The sequence below is a fragment of the Phoca vitulina genome, unplaced genomic scaffold (genome assembly GCF_004348235.1).
Source record: "Phoca vitulina isolate PV1807 unplaced genomic scaffold, GSC_HSeal_1.0 scaffold7, whole genome shotgun sequence".
In the NCBI taxonomy this organism is placed as follows: domain Eukaryota; kingdom Metazoa; phylum Chordata; class Mammalia; order Carnivora; family Phocidae; genus Phoca; species Phoca vitulina.
Window position 1 is genome coordinate 46,057,903 of NW_022589710.1, and position 20,608 is coordinate 46,078,510.

The 20,608-nt window shown below is 43.4% G+C and overlaps 1 protein-coding gene across 18 annotated transcripts in view; it reads left to right on the forward strand.

The window, feature by feature from the left end:
* Positions 1-20,608, forward strand: part of TTLL5 (tubulin tyrosine ligase like 5) — a 274,403-nt gene that overhangs the window by 124,559 nt on the left and 129,236 nt on the right. For 17 of the 18 annotated variants that reach the window (XR_004299582.1, XR_004299581.1, XR_004299583.1 and 14 more), the window contains one exon: positions 15,393-15,547. The exons of the other annotated variant lie outside the window; for it this stretch is intronic. Coding sequence is in view for 14 of the 17 variants with exons in the window: in XM_032405630.1 (XP_032261521.1) it covers positions 15,393-15,547 (155 nt within the window). In the remaining 3 variants the exon portion in view is untranslated. The remainder of the gene's footprint in view (positions 1-15,392; positions 15,548-20,608) is intronic. 18 annotated transcript variants of the gene reach the window in all.

Below are 20,608 nucleotides of genomic sequence, written 5' to 3' on the forward strand. Positions count from 1 at the left end.
CTGCACAGACGTTGCCCTTTGCGGTTACTGTTGTTAGTGAGCAGAAGAATGTGGCCAAGGAGCCCAGCTCTGTGGTGAGGAGTGGGAGGCCGCGACTCACAGGGAGCACCGGCCCTCTCTGTGCGGGCGAGTGTGAGATTTCAGGACCCAGCTATCATTAGGAGCAGCTCCAGCTCTTCCAGCCTGGGAGTTTAATCAAAGGAATAACAGCAGACCACCCAGGCGAGGGCTCCAAGGCGAACGAATGTGCTGTGTCAGTCTCTTTCCCCCAGCCAGCCAGTGCCCGGGATGTGGCCAGGCCTCCTGGAAATGTGCTGACAGATACATAGGAGGGAGGAGACACTTTCTGCTTCTCACATTTTTCATGTAGATGGAGAGTGGAAAAGAAAACCATTCCATTTCTTTCATTTTTTGCTCCTTACCCTGGTACTTCTCTAGAGCAGTTCTAGAGAAGGGTATATGCTCATGGGTAGAATGTTTGGTTTCCACCAGCTACTCATTCCTCTCACTCATTCATATATGGAGGAATTCTCTATCATTTCTTCTGCTTCAGAAGCTGCCAAGGTGGACCTTGAGTGAATCTTACTTTCAGAATTTCCACTTTGAAGGTGAAACTGGCAGAGAGGGAGCTGAATTTCTGAAATGATGACGAATGTTCTCCAGAACTGAGGCGGACGGCACCCAGCTTATCCCATGCTTGGGTGTTTGGGAACTCTCCTCCTGCCTCCTTAGCATGCCCAGACACATTTGAACTGTTGTACATTTATGTTCTGATTTGGTGGTGGTTTTCCAAGTCTAGCTCCTTTGATCCTATATTCTTTCTGGGTAGAAAAAGTTACACTTCTCTGTATCATATATATTACTCTTTCCCATTTCTAGAAATAGGAACGGATAAATGGAAAAAACAGTAGTTCTTAAGTCAGTGAGACCTTGGAGAAGTTACTTAACCTCCCTGTGCCTTGATTTCCTTCTCTGTAAAATGGGGTAATTTTAGTATTGAGACTAATTCTCCCGCTGGATCCCTGTGCCTCCTGGCTCTGGGGCCTCACTCCAGCTGATTCTATCTAATTTCCTAGCTCTTCTGTGTCTCTCAAGGCTTTCAGCCCCCAGTGTTCCTTAGTTCCTTAGCCTACCGTACGGTCTCTTGTTCTAAAATAACCTTTCTTTCACCCTGCCACCCCCTCAAATTCTTGTCTTCCCTGTACTGCCGAACTTTAAAGTAACACGCCCTTGCTGCCCCAGTGCCCCGACCCTGTCCCCTCCACAGTTACCCTTGTAGTCTGACCTTGTCTCTTACCATTTTGTCCACCTTTCTCTTAGAGGTTGCCAGTGACCTTGGAATTGCCAACTTCGGTCACCTATTTTTAATCCTCATTCTCCCTCAGCATGCGGCACTATTATTGACCACCTCCTACCTGAAAAACTTTTCTTAGCTTCTTCAACCCTTTAGCAATTCCCCTGGGAGCTCATCCTCCTCTTTCCCCTGAAGACTAGATTCCATTTGCGACATTTTTTAAAAGCCACTGGCATATAGACCTCAAATATATCCAACTGGCAACAATAGGCTCTCCCCGATTAGAGACAGTGGGATGATGTCTGGGCTTCCGCTTCTTCCCGTTCTTCGTAGCTATCCCAGCATAGCTCTGAAGTCAGAGCGCAACACACAGTTTCCCCTTGGGTACTTGTTCTCTTCCCATAGCTCCATCCGGTACCGTTCTGTGGATTTCTTTCACGTACGCATCTTTAGTGGGAACCTCTTTGCTGAGTGCTAAGTCCAGACTTCCAACGGTCAGACATTTCCACCTAACTGTATTATCAGCATCCAAAATACGCAACGCATTTTAAACATATTTTGAAAATATTCAAAAAAATATTTAAGACATCTAAAACCTATTTGTTCGTCTCCCTTTTATCTCTTGCTATTGGTGACACTGCAGTTCTCCTCGGGATTTAGGTATGGAGCGTTTGATTTGTCATTGTCCCTGTTTGCTTCTTCATTCTCTCTACATCCAGGCAGTTGCCAAGTCTGGTTGATTCTGACTCCCTAATATCTCAAATATATTTTCCCTGTTTCACTTTCACATCGACTGTCCTGCTTAAGGCCTTAATTATCTCAATTGGACAGCTACAGTTACCTCCAACGGTCTCCTGTCCACCTTAGTCTTTGCTGTAAAGGAATCTTTTTGAATCACAAGTCTGGTGATAAGACTCCTTTGCTCAAGAATCTCGAGGGGGCTTTTTGTTATCTACAATGTGAAGCCCAAGCTATTAAATGTTATTCAAATCCTTTATTTAGAATCTGGCTCCAGTCTACTTCTCTAGTCTGGCCTCTCCCATCACACATGTTTTTGTGCACTCACCCAGAATTTGTTGGTCTCCACGCCTTAGTTTTTGCTATCTTCTCATGGGAAATGTTCCCCTGTCACCATGTCTAACTTTATGCATCCATCCAGGCTCAACGTAGATGCTGTTTGGTTCTCAACCCTCTGGGGAGCTTTCCTGGTATAATCTGAAAGTGGCCCCTGTACTCAGAAAGCAGGCAGACACCAGAGAAAGAGGCAGGCCACTCAGTGTTGGTAGGTGGCAGTTTTAATACTAGCAAAGGCGGGGGTGGGGGTGCCTGGGTGGCTCAGTCGGTTAAGCGTCTGCCTTCGGCTCAGGTCATGATCCCAGGGCCCTGGGATTGAGCCCCGCATTGGGCTCCCTGCTCAGTGGAGAGAGCCTACTTCTCCCTCTCTCTCTCTGCCTGCCAGTCTGCCTACTTGTGCTCTCTCTCTGTCAAATAAATAAATAAAATCTTTAAAAAAAAAAAATACTAGCAAAGGGAACCTACATACGAGGCATGTCTTGGGCAGCAACAAGATGAATGGATCCCCACACCTGCTGCCAAATCTTAGAAGTTTATAAAGAGGCCCTAACTGGGCTCAGTCATGTATACTGTGCAGGTGTTTTCAACACATCAGCATTTCAAGGCCGTGTCCTTAGAGCAGCCTCTGGGAGTGGGAAAGGCAAGTGGAACCCACATTCCAAGGATGGGAGGAGGGGCTGAAGAGCCTCTGTGTGGCCCGGTCCAGCTCATGGGTCAATCGGCAGCCATGTCTTTCTCATGGCGTTCCCCAGCAGGTGCCCCTTCACTTGGATGCATGTCATTTCACGCATCACACTCTCTTGTGTCCAGATAGCTGTCTCCTGCCTCGGTGAGCTCTTTGGGGGCAGTGTCCTGTGCTGCCTCAGAACCTGACTCATGGGTAAGCCTTAGTCAATGTGCTTATTCTACTGGACTGTAAGTTACTTGGTTGAGGATGGGGACCCGATTTTCACCATTTTTTTTCAGCTTTGGTATATGGTATGCACAGTACATTTTCGAATAAAAAAATGAAGAACCCATTGCCTCCTCAGCCAGAAGTCATCTTTCCACTCTCCATGCTCCTTTAGCCCCTCATTAATTTCTCTGTGTAGTAAACCTGTTACAGTGATTTTGCATCTCTTCTTTCATGTTGAGTTATAATCTGTGTGATGACACTTCTTTCTGATCCATCACCTAGCACAGCACCCTTGCACTAAGTAGGCACTTATCACATCTTTGCTAAGTTGAAAAGAATTTCTCTTCTGTGTTTTTTGGTTTTTATATTTTTTAAAACTCTTGTTCTTTCATGTTTTCTCATTGACAGTACCACACCTGCCCTTCATCATAAAGCAGCCAACATTCACTGAATGTCTGCTTTGCACCAGGCACTGTGCTAAGCACTTTATAGACATTATTTCTTTAACCCTAGGATGTAGATACTTATTTTTTACGGATGAAGAAAACAGAAGCTGGAAGGATAAGTGACTGTTCTAAGGTCACATAAATGGCAAGTGACTGAACCAGGATTGAAACCCAAGTCTGTCTGTGCCATGCTCTTCCCCTCAGTGTTTTTTCCTGCCTTCTCCTGTGGGCATCAGGACTCTAACCTCTCATCAGCTGCATGTGGCTGCAGAGTGCTAGCCAAACCAGTGCTTGAGGCTGCAGGAGAGAGACGGGGAATTGAACTTGCTGTTCTAGTGATTAGAAGTGCTTCTCCAGGGGCCCCTGGGTGGCTCAGTCGGTTGGGCGTCTGCCTTCGGCTCGGGTCGTGACCGCAGGGTCCTGGGATCGAATCCCGCATTGGGCTCCCTGCTCAGTGGGGAGTCTGCTTCTCCCTCTCCCCCTCTCCCCTTCTCCCCTGCTCGTAATCTCTCTCTCTCCCTCTCTCAAAAAGATAAATAAAATCTTTAAAAAAAAAAAAAGAAGTGCTTCTTCACTCAAAGGTTGAGAGATATGTGGCTTTGTCTAGATTATCAGTTGTTTGTTGAGTAAATAAGTATTTGTTGAGTGAACTCTTCATCAGATTATTTTATGGTGAAATCAGTTGATCCTTTGAGGAGGCAAAACTCAGCCTTCTTAATCTGCAGAGATGGAGAAAGAGTGGATTGATTTATCGTGGTGGTGGCAGCCCTCATTGACTCATAAAAACCAAATGTATAAATTGGAAACACTATCAAGCAATTTGGCTGTTTTGTAAGGTTTCCCAGGAATGTCTCAAATCTTAATCTGGATTTTGGAGCACTGAATGTTGATAGGCATATGTGTGTTATGTAAATGACAATGTTCAACAGAGAGGGGATACATGACAAGAGAACTTAGTGTTGGTGAATTGGAACTACAGAGATTCCCAGCTTTTCCTAACCCCTTTTAAAATTTAATTAACATTATAACTCATATCTCTTGGTGATCAGAGTGTAAATTTCTTGAGGTTCATTTTATTGGCATCCAGGAACTGAAACAGGAGTTGAAGCTGTCTTAAAACATGTTGGTTGGTGTGGCTGATGATTTAATACATTCTCAGGAAGTGCCCTTGAAAGAATGGTTAAAAAGGTAGCTGTTTAAGGATGATTTTTTTTTTCATGTTCTTGATTGAATATATTCTCTAATATTCTCTAGTGATGAAAATGATGTAGTAAGTGCAGATCTGGCACTTTTGGTGTTCCTCTTCTTTTATCTTGAGGGAAGTGGATCTTGGTCCACTGGTATTTCCTGTTCAAGGACTGCCTTCGGTTCTAGCTACATACACTAAAACAAGTCAGGAAGGACTTGCCACTGCATTTCCCTATTCCAGATCACTCAGAGCCCCACAGTCAGGGGAATGAAAGTTTCCGTGGCAGGCTCGATTGATCTAGTCATATTCTGATGAGCCTTTGCCTATGAATGACACAGAGACCATTATTCTCAAGATGATACTGGTGTAGTTCTGAGGACATTATGAATGCAGATTTAGACAAATTGATCTTCATATCATCCTGAGTGATTCTTAACCTTTTCAGAGTCAGAGATCCCTTTGAGAGTTGCATAAAGGCTATCTTCTTCTGAAAAAAATGTGCATTCAGACTTAGAAATTTGCATTAATTTCAAAGGGGTCATAGACACCCCCCAATTAGGCTCCCTCTTGATGCCCTTTGGACCCATGGTCTCCAAGTTAAGAACCTCTGACAACTTTAAGGTAGCAAATGGCCAATAATATCGATAATTTGGCCAAAAGTGATCACTCCAAACTGTGATCACTTTTGCTTCACACATTCTGTATATATTTCAGTGATATCCCCCAACTAGGGTGTCTTCTCAGTGGAAGCAAGGATTTTTGTTTTGCGGGGTTTTTTCATGGTTCTATGTTCAGTGCTGAAAAGAATGCCACAGAATAGCTGATAAATATTTGTTGGATTAATGAAATAATCTTTTGAAGCTCCATCTCTTGACCTCACTTGAGCTGTGCCGAGATTGTAAGCTGCATTGGGAGCACTATTATTTGGTCTTTCATGTTGAATTCCCAATCTCCATTTTGATAAGTAAGATATATGACATTTGCAAACAGCCTAGTGAAACTGAGATTCAAGATCTGTTTCACTCAAGATAAAAGGAAAACCAAAAGTGCCAGATCCATACTTACTAGATGATTTTCATCACTGGAGAAATACTAGAGGACGTATGCAACCCAATTTCGAATGGAGTGTCAGCCTTTTTCAGTTTCAGTGCCAAGAAGAAATATACAGTATAGACATTGTGCAGACAAGGAGCGAAATCTGAATGCAAAGCTCTTATTTCTCGTATTTGAGAACCTTGCCCAAGGCTTCAAGACCAGGCAGAACTCATCTCTAAAATTATGCAGGGCACTAGCAAGATCAACACTTACCTCTCTCTAATCACTGATTATTTTATTTCCCATTATTCCAAAGCAGTCCCTCCCTTATTTGCAAAAAGAGGTAATTTGGAACCTTTAATTTCCTTTCTGGCCTGCCAGTGACATTAATCACTTTTCCACTCACTGGTGAAACTAGCTGCTAGCTAGAGGCTGTGTGTGTGTGTGTGTGTGTGTGTGTGTGTGTGTGTGTGTGTTTTGGGACTAGATGAGACCCACTTCATTTAGTATATAAATGCTTTTGTGCTTGCTGGGCTAAACTCTGAGGATACAACAATGAATGAGATACAGTAATTTGTGGGTCAAGATAGGCAAATAAACCTGCAATTATAATACAACACAAATCATGGCATGAAGCTCTTTCAGCTCTACCACTATGCTTTTTTTAAAGATTTTATTTATTTAGAGAGAGAGGGAAGGAGAAGGCCGGGGTGGGGTGGGTGGGGGGAGAGGCAGAGGCAGAGGGAGAAGTAGACTCACCGCTGAGTGGAGAGCTCAATCCCAGGACCCCGAGATCATGACCTGAGCCGAAGGCAGACACTTAACCGGCCGAGCCACCCAGGTGCCCCGCTACCGCTACACTCTTGAAGCAGTTTAATGACAAGGCTCTTTACAGCTAAGGGAGATTGTTTATAAAAAATAAATTTGACATTGGGAAGTAAAGTGCAAGGTGGTAGCAACAGGATTTCAGGATCCTGCTGTGCTGAAGTTGTTTGAAGGACCTTCTTAGAGCCAATGATAAAACACCAAATTAAGCTTCTGATCTTTCCGTTTCCATGTTGGGGGTAATCCCTGCCTCCTGGCATAGTTATTTGCTGGTTGTATTTTCCCAAGCAGCAATGATAAACCTTGGTACCATGTTAAGAAAAGTAAAGGTCATGTGAAAACCCACAAGACCCAGTCCGCAGAGGGCTACATTTGTAGAAATGGAAAATTCGTGGTCTGCTGTATGTGGAGAGTGTCTTGTCCTTAAGGAACTGATAACACATGCATACACAGAGGCAGATGCCAGTTTATGATTGATCTGGTAGAGGACTTGAGGGCTCACACTGGATGCCGGCATCTTATTTTTTTCATTAACCTGTGTCGTCTTTTCAATGTCTACTAAAACTTCACCGTCCTTAACTATCAGTTTGTTTGATTTTGTGGTTCCGCGACAGAGGTGGCAATTACTGCACACATGGTCATTACGTGCTGATTTAGGGACAACGGTGTCACTACCTTGAGGGTCAGGAGAAGACGCCCCCAGAGAGGATCCTTCAGGCTGAAGCCTCCTCTTATTACTGTTTTTGATTCCAGACTCCTGAGTGGAATTCCTAGCTGTTGACTTGGGCTAGAGTGTACGATCCAATGTCATCTTTTGCCCACCAGGCCTTAGGCCTCAGGCCTAGACCAAAGCCATCTAGTCAGACCTCCCCCCCAGGCCCACCCCCTAATCTTGATCCTCAGACAGACCATTCTTTTTTTTTTTTTTTTTTAAAGATTTTATTTATTTATTTGACAGAGAGAGACACAGCCAGAGAGGGAACACAAGCAGGGAGAGTGGGAGAGGGAGAAGCAGGCTTCCTGTGGAGCAGGGAGCCCGATGCGGGGCTCGATCCCAGGACCCTGGGATCATGACCTGAGCCGAAGGCAGACGCTTAACGACTGAGCCACCCAGGCGCCCCCAGACCATTCTTTTGAGGAGAGGCATGGAAAGATAAATCTAAGAAAAGGTTTATTTGCACTAAGGCCCACCACTCTCTGACCTTCCCTTCTTAAAATGCCAGGCAGCACCATCTTGCCTTACCAGTTGCATGGGAAGATGTATCCAAAAGAGGGCTGATCCAAGAAGAGACCATGAACAATGAACACATAAACTGAAGAGCTTTTATTGTCAGATTACAAAGCAGGTCTCCAGCTCCAAAGCCCAGCACTCTTCCTGCGCCTTAGGAGGGAAGTGAGAGGAGCCCAGCAATGGCGTATCCTGCATCCCAGACTTGGTACCTGTCGCCTGACTGCCGAGGCTCTCCACAAGTTTTAATTTTCCTTAATAGCCCCTTTCACCCCAGCCCACAAAAACAGCACTAGATTTCTCTACCTACACCACAATTGTGACATAGCACTACTCTTATCGGAACCCTTGAGCAAGCTTACTGTTATGTCTTAGGTCAAGAGCAGAATCTTTAGTCTGGCATTCAAGGATCTCCCCGAGCCATTTTTCTTTCTTTTCCTATCTTTTATTGTTTTGAGCTTTAGCCAAATTAGACTGCTTCCTGTTTTTCAGACATTCTTCCTGCTTATCTGTCTCTGCATTTTTACTTACGCTTTTTTGCTCTAGGAACCACCACCACCCCGCCCCCCTCACAGCAATCCTCCTACCTGTCCTTTTAGGCCCAGCTCGGGGGTCTTCTTGGAATTGCCTTCGCTTTTTTTCTTAGGGCAGTTATCACTTTCTAGAGGCCTTAAATATTGCTATCTGTTAGGTGTCTTTTCTCACTTACTAGGATTACCAGTTCCTTCATGGCTTGAGGGCAGGGGCCACATTTTAATCTGTGTATCCCCTTAGGATTTTTAAATTTATTTTAATTCAGTTAATTAACATTATAGTGTATTATTAGTTTCAGAGGTAGAGTTCAGTGATTCATCAGTCTTAAACTAACCCTAACCCCCAGTGCTCATGACATCCCGTGCCCTCCTTAATGCCCATCACCCAGTTACCCCATTCCTCCCATCCCCCTCCCTGTACCCTTAGGATTTTACCCGAGGCCTTGCTTATGATGGGCAATGCAGTGGATATTTATTGGATTATCTCTGAGGTTTGGACTTCTTTTGAGCATTCAGGTGTGCAGCATTTCTAGAGCATGCCAACTACAGCTACAGTGATCTAGTTAGGCCTGGCCCTGGATCCTCTTTGGATACCAGAAGGTTATGTATCTGGGTGGGTGGTGGGTATATTCTGGGAAGCCATCAGGGCAATGCCATCATATTTTAATTATAGCCCTGGCAGCAGCACTCCTTTTAGCAAGCGGCAGTAACAAGCAGTAACACTTGGGCGGGCCAGCCGCCGGAAATTGGCCTCCCTCTCTGTGTTTCTCCTACCCCCTTTTCAATCCATCACCTGTATTTATTCCCGCTATAATTTAAACACCTGTCTAGATGGAATGTGTGCAATGTGTCCTTACCCCACACATTCAGATATTTGCTCACCTGCCTTGTTCGGAAGGCTGGCTCTAAAATAAACAGCGTTTTGGTATTAAAAGAAAAAGTGCACCGAGGTCACTGTGGCAATGGACATGAAGAAGGGAACGGGAGTGGAACCTCTTGATAAGCTGCTCCAGGAGAGTGGGAGCAGAGGAGGAGGAGGAGGACAGCAAGGGGTGAAGCATCTGCCTAAGGCTTAGGCAGCAGTGGGATCCTGTGACGAGGTTTTCCCACAGGCAATCATTCACTTAGCTGACCAGCTAGAGAAAGGTAGGGGTGGAAGAATATAAACAAGCTGATTGTTTTTAGGCTTAAATGCCTTGGTTATTTTTTAACGACCACTGTTTCTCAAGGCAGCATCACAAGTAGACTCGGAATTTTCTGAACCTTGATCTAAACCATTTTATCCATGTTTGCATCCTTGGCAAATTGAATGATTACCCATGTCAACATTTGAACATCCGGACAACACTGAGAAATAGTAAAATCTAATTAATATTTTCCAAAATCTCTAATAATTAAGGATAACTGGGACTGTTTCCTACTAGTTTTAAAACTAGAAAATGGATTTTCTTTCTTTTTTTTTTTAAAGATTTTATTTATTTATTTGACAGAGAGAGACATAGCGAGAGAGAGGGAACACAAGCAGGGGGAGTAGGAGAGGGAGAAGCAGGCTTCCCCGCGGTGCAGGGGGCCCGATGTGGGGCTCGATCCCAGGACCCTGGGATCACGACCTGAGCCGAAGGCAGACGCTTAACGACTGAGCCACCCAGGCACTCCTGGGTTTTCTTTCTTTTTAAAGATTTTGTATTTGTCAGGGAAAGAGAGAGAGAGAGAAAGCACAAGCAGAGGGAGCAGCCTAGATTTAGTAGCATAGACTCTGGTTATTGACCCAGAGAAGCCACCTGGCCCATTTTTCCCAACAAAAAATGATGAGCTATCTCTTCTGTTACTGGTGCTATGTCTTTATGTGCTGTAATTCTATCCTTCTTTAAAATTCCTTAGCATGAAATGTTCATCATAATAAAAATCATATATATATATATGCCATTTTCTACTTTCTCTTCATCTAATGAAACTTTGTTTACCTGGAGAAATATAGATGGACAGAGAAGCAGATGCAACCTGGTGACAGCCGTATTCATCATCCTTCTGTCCTGTTCAGGAGGAACCTCCAGATGTGAAGCCTAACTGGCTTGTGTAGTTTAAGGCCTGGCCCAATGCTGGGAGATTTACCCTGCCCTTAGATCTTTCCTAGTCAGCGCAAGGTGCTTCCAGGGCCACAGTTGATGCTTGGGTCCATTTGCGTTCAGTGACGACTCCTGCCCATCCTGGGAAAAACTGGGAAACTGAAAGGAAGAACCAGAGGCTTTCTTAAGTCATTTAATCTAGAAATGATTTGCTTGGGCCAGACTCTAGCAAGGCATAAGTCTGTACACATAAGATTCAGCCAGATCTGGTGGAGGCTTCAGAGCCTTCCTAGCCATTGGCTATCGCTGCTGTATTAGGTGATACACACTATAGAACATTTTCATCATCACAATACATTCTATTGGATTGTCCTGTTTTAGAACAGGGGTTGAAAATAGGTTCATCTCCTTTGTCACTTCTGATTGATTGGCATTGGCTGTCTGGAGGACTGTGTAAAGAAGATTCTGAGGCCATATCTAAGTGAGCCCCAAATTGTTTGATTATTTACTAGCAATGTATGTCCTAGGAAGGCTGAGCTGGGTGGGTGGGGGTAGTTGTGGCATAGGTCCTGAGTGTCTTCTAGATAAAACCACAGAAGTAAGTATAGAATATTTAAAAAAGAGGGTCAGTTGTTATTATTTAAAAAGACAGGTTATATTTTTAGCAGGAATCCTTTGGAAAGAAAGATGAGAAGCTTTAAAAGTTTTGTTATTCTTTATATAATCTCTCATTTAAGTAGTGGTCCCTTTTGCTATTTTCAAAATAAATTAACAATGATGCTTTGCTTTTGTGTAGAAGGAAATCACAATAGCCACCATTTTTTGGTTTATCCATGAAATAAGGAATTGATGTTACATGTAAAAACAAAACCCACCAGGGCGCCTGGGTGGCTCAGTCGGTTAAGCGTCTGCCTTCGGCTCAGGTCATGATCCCAGGGTCCTGGGATTGAGCCCCGTGTCAGGCTCCCTGCTCAGCAGGGAGTCTGCTTCTCCCTCTCCCTCTGCCTGCCACTCCCCCTGCTTGTGCTCTCTCTGTTTCTCTGTCAAATAAATAAATAAAATCTTAAAAAAAAAAGAAACCCACCAGGAATCTAAAATTAGTTTCATGTTCATGCTAAGAAACAGAACTGATTGAGGATGGGTTTTGGTTTTTTTTTTCCACTTCTTTAATATGCTCTGGTGAAGGATATTAACAACATGCATATTGTTAACAAATGGGGAATAAAATTTAAGGCAAAAAAGGAAAAGCTGGTGTAGTTTGGTATAATCAATTCCTGTATAATCACTATTGTCAGAATTTGAGTATCTAATTATATTTTCAAAAATCTCTAATAATTAAGGATAATTAAGGATAACTGGGACTGTTTCCTACTAGTTTTAAAACTAGAAAATAGATTTTCTTTCTTTTTAAAGATTTTATATATTTGTCAGGGAAAGAGAGAGACAGAGAAAGCACAAGCAGGGGGAGAAGCAGGTAGAGGGAGAAGCAGGCTTCCCGCTGAGCAGGGAGCCCGATGCGGGGCTCAATCCCAGGACCCTGGGATCATGACCTGAGCAGAAGGCAGACACTTAACCAACTGAGCCACCCAGGCGTCCCTAGAAAATGGATTTTAAAACAAGAGTACCAGTTCTGCAACTGTTATGTAACCTTGAGCAAATTAATTACTATAAACTCTCTGAGCCTTAGTTTCTCCATCTCTGAAAGGGAGTATAACAGTATCTGCTTCCATGAGTAATGGGTAAGGAGTGAGATATAAAACCTCACTTATAAGTGCTTGACATTAGTACTGCAAGACCTCAAATATTAAACCATGTTATTTGGGAAAAGTACACCACATGCACTTGGAGGAGAACAGTCCCTGTTCTCATCTTGGCCCTGCACTTAGTGGGTATTTTTAGTGCAATTGTGATTTTTGTGCAATTGCTTACCCTTAGAGTTATCTGATTTTAGTTTCATCTTTTGTAAAATGGGGGTAACAGTAGAACCTGCTTCAGAGGGCTTTCTCAGGATTACACGAGATAATACACATCAAGACAATGCAAGGACATCTGATACATGGCACACGGTGAACATTCAGTAACTTAGCTATTATGATGAAAATGATGATGTTTAAATTAGGGGTGGCCTTGCCAAAAGAGAGAAGATTCAACAAATCTGATATTTCTTCTCCTTCCCATTCACTAATCTCTAAACCATACAGTTTATACTAAACATGGTAAAGTGTGTACATTTTGTTTATTTTATTGCTGTTCCACTATAAATTATTAATAAGCCTCTTTTATTAGGGCTTTGGCACACTGATGGAGGCAGTAATTGGAGAAGCTGTTAGTTATCATAAAGACCTTTCTTACTCTGTAGTGTTTTTATAAGCTGCAAGCTCATGTCTAATTTGAAAGGCCTGATGTTTACGGCCAGGGAGCAGGGCAAGAAGGAAGAAGGCTCAGTGTGGGGCAGGAGTGCATTCAGTCCTACAGGGAGCAGTTTGACTGTCTGACAACCTGACCTCTGTTGCCCCCGAGGTGCAGGAAGAAGGCAAGGCTCTTCAAAGACTCCAGGGACCAGAGAATACTACCATAACCTGCTCCGGTATCTTCCCTCCCCACCCTTTCTCTAGTCCCTATGTGTCTTCTTCCCCTGATAGCAGCAGAAGGGGGTCAGAAATGGTAAGCCAAGGTTAGCTTCTGAGGCTTCTTCTAAAGACAGGCCCACACTGGAGGGCACAGCCCGAGTGTCCTGGACCCCAGCCTCCACAAGCACCAGGAATCATTCCTGACCTATGGAAAACGCTTTCTTCCCCAGAAATATATTTGAGTCCTTTGGTGTGAAGACCTAGACCTGGGTTGTTTTCACGTACTGAGTTCTCTAATTAGGGATGAGGCGCTGTACAGTTGCCAAAAATGATTTATGTTTCTTTCAGAATGTTCAGATGAGGGGCACCTGGGTGGCTTAGTCAGTTAAGCATCTGCCTTCAGCTCAGGTCATGATCCTGCGGTCCTGGGATCGAGCCCTGCCTCAGGCTCCCTGCTCAGCGGGGGGCCTGCTTCTCCCTCTGCCCCTCCCCCCATCTCGCCCCACCTCACTCATGCTTGCTCTGTCAATCTCGCAAATAAATAAATAAATAAATAAAATAAACTTTAAAAAAAAAAAAGAATTTTCGGATGAAGAAAACACGACAACGCTCCAGAATTCTTCTATTTATAAATGTCAAAATTATTAGGTTCTTAGGACATTTTTCTAGGAGAATACTTTTCCTGGAATGTCCATCTCCTATGCCACTTGGCTGTGGCGTCTCACACCCAACACCCTCCATTCGGCCCTGTGCCCTCCCTCTTTTCAGCATCCTCTCCCTGTGCAACTGATTTTGAAATGTTTTTCCAAACGTCCTTTCTTTTCTGACTTCATTCTCATCTCACAGGTTTTAACTCACCTCACATCTGTATTTCTCATGATAACTTACATTTTCTCTTTTGGATTATAAAAGTAATCCATGCCCTTCACAACTATATATCTGTGTGTACGTGTGTTGAAGGAAACTTGGATCTGCTTTCTGTAGTTTCAGAGTGTGATTTTTTTTTTCTTTAACTTGAGATATCAGCATGGCTCTATATCATTAAGAATTCTTCGAAAAATTGTAATGGACACATAATACTCCCTCATATGGACAGAGCAAAGTTTACTTAACAACACTGCTAGCCATTTTGATCTTCCCATTTTCCAATATTAAAATCAATGCTTGTTTTCAAAATCTGTTCACAGTATAGTGTTATGAGTAAGAAAATGGGCTTTGGAGTTCCAAAGACCATGGTCCAGATTCTAGTTTGGCCATTTGTTCCTAGGCCTCAGTTTCCTTCTTTGTAAATGGGGATTATAATGGTACCTACCAACAGAATTATGACAGTTTAAAATAGGATGTATATAATGTACTCATTTACACAGAGCTTCAGACATTGTAAGTTCTGCTAAATAGTAACTGCAGTTGTAATAGTCACCATCGTTAATCATGGGCAATTAGTTTTTAGCACAGTTGCTAGAAGTTAGATGGTAGTACAAATACTTTGATACCTTTAATAATATATTGCCAAATTCTGGAAAGATTCTACCAATTTATAGTCACATAAATAGTATAAGTACATATCTAATATCACCCCTTGCCATTATTAGGTAGTATATTTTTTATTATTGTATATCCATGTATACACAAAAATGTTACCTTGTAATTTACATTTCTTTGATTGCCAGTGGAAATGACTAGTTTTAAATATTTAGTTGACTAATTATATTCCTTTTTTGTAAATTGTTTATTAGGGTCAGTGCCCATTTTTCTTTTGCCTGTGCATCTTTTTTCTAAATCAATGAGTTCTTTATATGTCATAAGAATCATTCTTCTTATGTATAACTAAAATGTATTGCGCATTTAGAAGTTGCAGATGAGGAAACAGGGCCAGAGAGGCTAAGTAGTTTGCCTAGTGTTTCAGACCCTTGCCTGGCACAGAGTAAATACGCAGTAAACCCTTGCTGTCTTTGTTACTAATCTTTGTATTTCATGGCACCTGGCACAGTCCAGCACTTTGCACACAGTAGGGGCAGAATACATACGTGGTAACTTCTGTTGACACCAGCCACCCTCACTTCTCCTCTTTGGTGTGCACAGAAGCCAGCCTTTAATAGGTGCCTTGGTCACAGCCACTGTTTTAGCTCAGATGAATTGGCATCTCCTGAACTTGACTTGATTTTCTCCATCTGTTTTTAATGATACTTTCCGAAAACGCTGTAAAATCAGGTTATTTCCCCTCACTTCATTTCTAGGTAACAAACCTGAATTTGGCAAGTGGCGTCATAAACAGAAGCAGTGCTTCAACCCCCCCCACCCTTCGGCCTGTCATCAGTCCTAGTGGCCCGACATGGTCAATACAGTCAGACCCCCAAGCTCCTGAGAGCCACTCCACCCCTCCTGGAAGCAGGTATGTGAAGGGTTGTGGAGTCATCGTTTTGGGTCACAAAGACAGCCTGGGTCTGAAGAGAGTCTTTCCCACCTTGAACTCCCTGCACTGATGCCTGGGAGACAGGTACCTTTCCGTCTGTCCTAGTATTCTGGCACTTGAATAGAGGGCCTCGTTTTACTCATGAGACAGTTTGCGGGCAAATCAAAGGCAAAGGAAATTTCTGATACAGTTCAGTAAGCTCACTTTGGGGTGAAAGAGGAAGAATTTGTCCTGTGTTCAATCCTTGCCTGTAGTCTACATTTTCTTGTTTTGACTTTTGACATTTTCTCCTTGTCTCCTCATTCTTGTTTATACCTTGTACTACATTTGCATTTCAGTAACTTTGGACTCTTTTTTTTTTTGAAGGACATATTTGTTTTTTATATTTTCATCTAGGTTATGTAATTAAACTCAAAACAGTCTCCCTAGACAATGCTCATTTGGGAAGTGGGAAGGAAATGGCCTTTATGTAGTTGAGCAAATTGGCAGAGGATAAAATCCAAATAGATTCTGGCCACAAAGTAAGCAACTTCTGAATTAGAAAAGAAGCCACTGTATTGAATTCTAGTCTTGATCCATATTTTAAGTCCCCTATTTAAAAAAAAAACGTAAGAAATGGATTCCCAGTACATCTTGCATTAGTGGCTATTCAAAATGGGTTTAATTGCATCTGTCCCTGAGTGAAGTGAGCTAGAGAGGACTGTGACTGTTACGATGAGGTATTCTGTTCCCTCCGAATAAAGAAGCTCTTCCACAGATGTCCCTCCAAGTCCCCACCCCCGCGCCAGCTCTGTCAGCCTCTGCCAGCAGGCCACCTCTTAGCGTGCTGCCTTGCCTCGTGGTTGCAAGGGGCGGCCAAAGACCTGGGCATGAAGGAAATACCTGTTTGCTGTTGAAGTATCTGTTGGTGTTAGAATTATTACTGAAGGAACTAATTTGGGAAGCAGAGACTCTGCCCAGGAAGCAACATAAACATAAGCACATTACATCATGCTTGAGTACAGTGTCTTTCATACCAGTAATCGTTGTGGTCAAGGGTGAAAAGAATCATCTTAACTGAAAGTTACGAAGAGTTGAAGACCAAGAGGCAGGACTGTTTCAGACGGGACATCCTCCCACGAAGTTCTCTTCGCAGAAGGCTGTCGTTTGGTGATTTACGGTCTACAGAATAACCACATTCCTAAAACATAAGTCGTAAAAAAGAATTCTGTTTATACCATAGAGCTTTATTTTCCATATAAAATATTTCCAAATATTCCATTTTCATTTTACAATCAGAGCCTTGTTTCTATGGAAAACATGTTCCCTGCAATCTTGGGGATATTATCTGCCTATATGACAAGGCTGTAGCCATTTTCCATACTATAAACAAAATGTCAAAACTCCACATCATGACTGGGTTTAGAGACTTCTTTTGGTAGCACCTGTTTGGCAGTGCTGAAACCCAGAAAGGTGTGGGGATCCATCCAGGGCAGAGCCCAGACCTAGAGTCCAGCACTATGAATGGCCTTCTCCTAGCCAGACTGTGCTTATGAGCAGCAGGAAAATAGCACATTACACCACTGACTTCAGAGCCCTTAGTACCAGAAAGTGGCCCCTGCAGTCCCTGGGCCTTTCCCCTTTTGGGTTAGTTGTACCCAAAGCAGCCCTCTTGTCACCTGCTCTTCAAGCCGAAGGGCCAGTTGTAAGGTCCCATTTCAGTCTAGGGTAGCCCCGAAAACCTTCCTCTGAGCCCGGGTAACCTCTGGTTGCCAGAACAGCCTGGAGGCTCAGCTTGTGGAATTCCCAGAGGTGTCCACCCCAAAGCAGTGCTAAGTGAATTCTCCAGGGTCCTTCCAGAGCTGGCTGTGACCTGGGCCACAGCCAGACCTCCAGCAGGCATTCTACCCAGTACCATACCCCAATTTCCATTTTTACCTGGTAAGTCACTGTTTTGTGGATAGTCTCTTGTTGCCCCTCTCTTAGTAGTAAGGGTGACTAAGTTCAATGAATATGGGATTAATAGCTTAGGGATCTGAGTTTTATGACTGGTTTTGACACTAAGTGACCCTAAACCATTCATTTAATCTTTTTATTGGATAAGCATACTTACGGATAAACCAGCCTGTTTTGAGAGCTTTTAGATTGCCCTTAAGGCACTTTGATCTCCCTGGAAGTGGGTGCTAAGTAAATAAGAGGTACTCTTACTAGTTCATCTACAATAGCAACAGTGGATTCCAGTGCTGATAAGCTCTGATAATTCCCTAAACCAGGGGCTGTCCTGTAAACAGTAACAAGACATAAAGAGAATCCTTCGCTGGCTGTGCTTTTCATCTGCATATTGGAGGATTCAGTGACTTGGTAGCCACAGGAATGAAAACTGGTGACTCACGAGAACTCTGCAAATAGTGTTATTTTTCATTTCCCTGTGGTGTTGCTATTGTTCTCAATTTTATGGATCACACAAGTTTTCACCAGACAACCTTGTTCTTCCCCAGCTGTTTTGAACCCCCCCCACCCCCAAATGCAGCCTCAGGGCTGTTGTCTCCCATTGGGTCAGTGTGAGCTCAGCCCAGCTCCTCAAATCCCTTGGTTCCTCTGGTCTGTCTGGAGTCCCTGTTCAAGCTTTGTTGTGGGAGAGGAAGGCAGAGAGCCCACGACTTGCCCAGACAGTCTGAGGCCTGGCCCTGTAGCTTGCCGTTCCCTAGACGCTCTGGAGCTGGACTTGGCCAGCCATTCCTCTGTTGTTACTTTTCAGAGGTAATAAGTGAGATTAATTGCAGGCCATTCTCCAGAAGAGAAAGTAGTCAGGGCCAAAATCAGTCACATGTTGAGAAGCCTGAGGTGTACCTCTAAGTGAGGCCGATTTAGAATTAGACAATAGGGCCTCCAGGATGCAGGTACCAAGGGTTCGTGACCTCTTTTTTCTTAAAGGGATCAATTTTGCTTTCTAGATGCAGATACCTGGGTATCTAAGCTTTTCTTCAGCCAATGAGATGGGTAGGATTTTTCAGGCTGCCTTTTAACTATACATTTTCTGGGCCCATGGGGTGTTGTTAGGGGCTGGAAGCCATAAGCAGAGGTATCTCCCCAGTACGGCCAGCCTTGCATGGAGTTGGACCACGTCAGGGAGGGGTATTTTCTAGGTGAGGAGCGCTCAGCAGGCTCACAGTGCATCTTTCTTTGTGAGACCTGGAAGGGTTACTGTAAAGTCTTGGCTGCTGCTTGGAAGGATTTGGGAAGGACAGGGCCTCAGACGGCTTGGCAGGAACCTGAGGCCCTGTTTTTTTCCAGTCCAACCCTTCCTTGTGGATCGAGCTGTCAGGGAATCCCACGAATGTCTGGCTTCTGCCCCTTTGTATGTTTTTCCAGCATTTGTCATTGAATTATTTTTATCCATCTCTGGCTTTTTCACACATGCAACCTGGGGATTTGTCTGTTCCTCGATATTAAAGGTGGGGGAGCTTGAAAGCAAAGCCATGAGTTTGTTACTCCTTTTTGCGACAGGGCAAGACATCATGGGCTTGGGGTGCTCGGCCTGGCTGGCCCCCACTCTAGAGAACAGCAGGGGGGAATGGGGTACAGTGAAGCGCCAAATCTTAGAAGTTGGGGTATATTTCATGTCACTCTCTCTCTCTGCTCTCTCACTCTCCAGAACTAAATTATAATGAGTTTGATACCCTACTTTACATAATTCATAGGAACAAGTTTTTCAGAGATTTTGATTCTAGTTTAGCTAATACTTTTCTCCCTTCCTTTAGATTATTTCTTACAAATGTTGCTGGACAGTCAGGTCTCTGACTTCCCATCTTTTCATTTTTAATCCTCAGAAAATACTGAATTTGTTGTTTTAGAAAAACAAAAATGCATCCTATTCATTTTCCATGTGTCAGGCGTTTGGTTAGGCACTGGGGAGTCATGATAAATAAAACAGGACTGTGCCTGATCTCACAGAGCTTACGGTCCGTGGTCTATCTGTCATGTTCTCAGCGTAGTCCTGGGTGCTGGGTATGGTCTAAAAGATTTGGAAGACCTAGTTTTTGATCACTCAGAGGTGACGATCTAGCAGAGAAAAGGAGGTATATACACATGAAACAGTTACAGAGTAGTGTCTAGGGGCATATAGCAAAGATTTCAGTTTGACGGCACAGGCAATTAAAAGAAAAGATATCAAGAAGAGTGTGTAAGGATTTAATCCTGTCACCTGCTACAACATAGGTGAACCTCGAGGACATTATGATAAGTGAAATAAGCTGGTCACAAAAGGACAAATACTGTATCATTCCATTCATACAAAGTGTCTAATGTCGTCCAGATCATAGAAACAGAAAGTAGAAAGGTGGTTGCCAGGGGCTGCAGGGAGAGGGAAGAGGGAATTAACATTTAATAGCTGCAGAGTTTCAGTTTTGCAAGATGAAAAAGTTCTAGAGCTCTGTTGCACAACAGTGTGAATGTACTGAACTGTACACACAGAAATGGTTAGATGGTACATTTAAACTTAGGTGTTTTTTACTGCATTAAAAAGGAGTATTGTAAGGGCTTAAAAGAGAGCCCCTTAGTTCCACAAAAATTATATTTAGTGGCTAAAATGGCAAAGTTTTGCTCCTATCCTCTGCCCCTCTCTAGGGGGATTATCCTCAACCTAGTCCTTGAAATGCTTCTGTTTCTTTAAGAGTGTGTTAACTTTGTAGGAAAGGGGGCCGTCGACCCCTATGAGGAAGATGGCATGATGTAATAGTGAACTGTTGAGTTGGACGGACCTGGATGTGCCTTACTTAAGTATGTGACCTTGGGCAGGTTATATTGCTTCTCTGGGCCACAATTTTCCCATCTGCTTAGATATGCAAATAATACCTACCTCATTACGTTGTTATAAGATTTAATTGAGTAGTGTATGTGAAAGGAGCCAGTTTAGGGCCTGGTTTTGGTGTAGGTTGTCGATAACATTTCATTTTCTTCCCCGGAAGAAAAAAAGTTGAAATTGGACTTGCTTGGGATATGGTGTTGCTACCCACTTGGGTTAGTATCTAGTACAGAGGGAACTAGCCATTACCTGTGGGT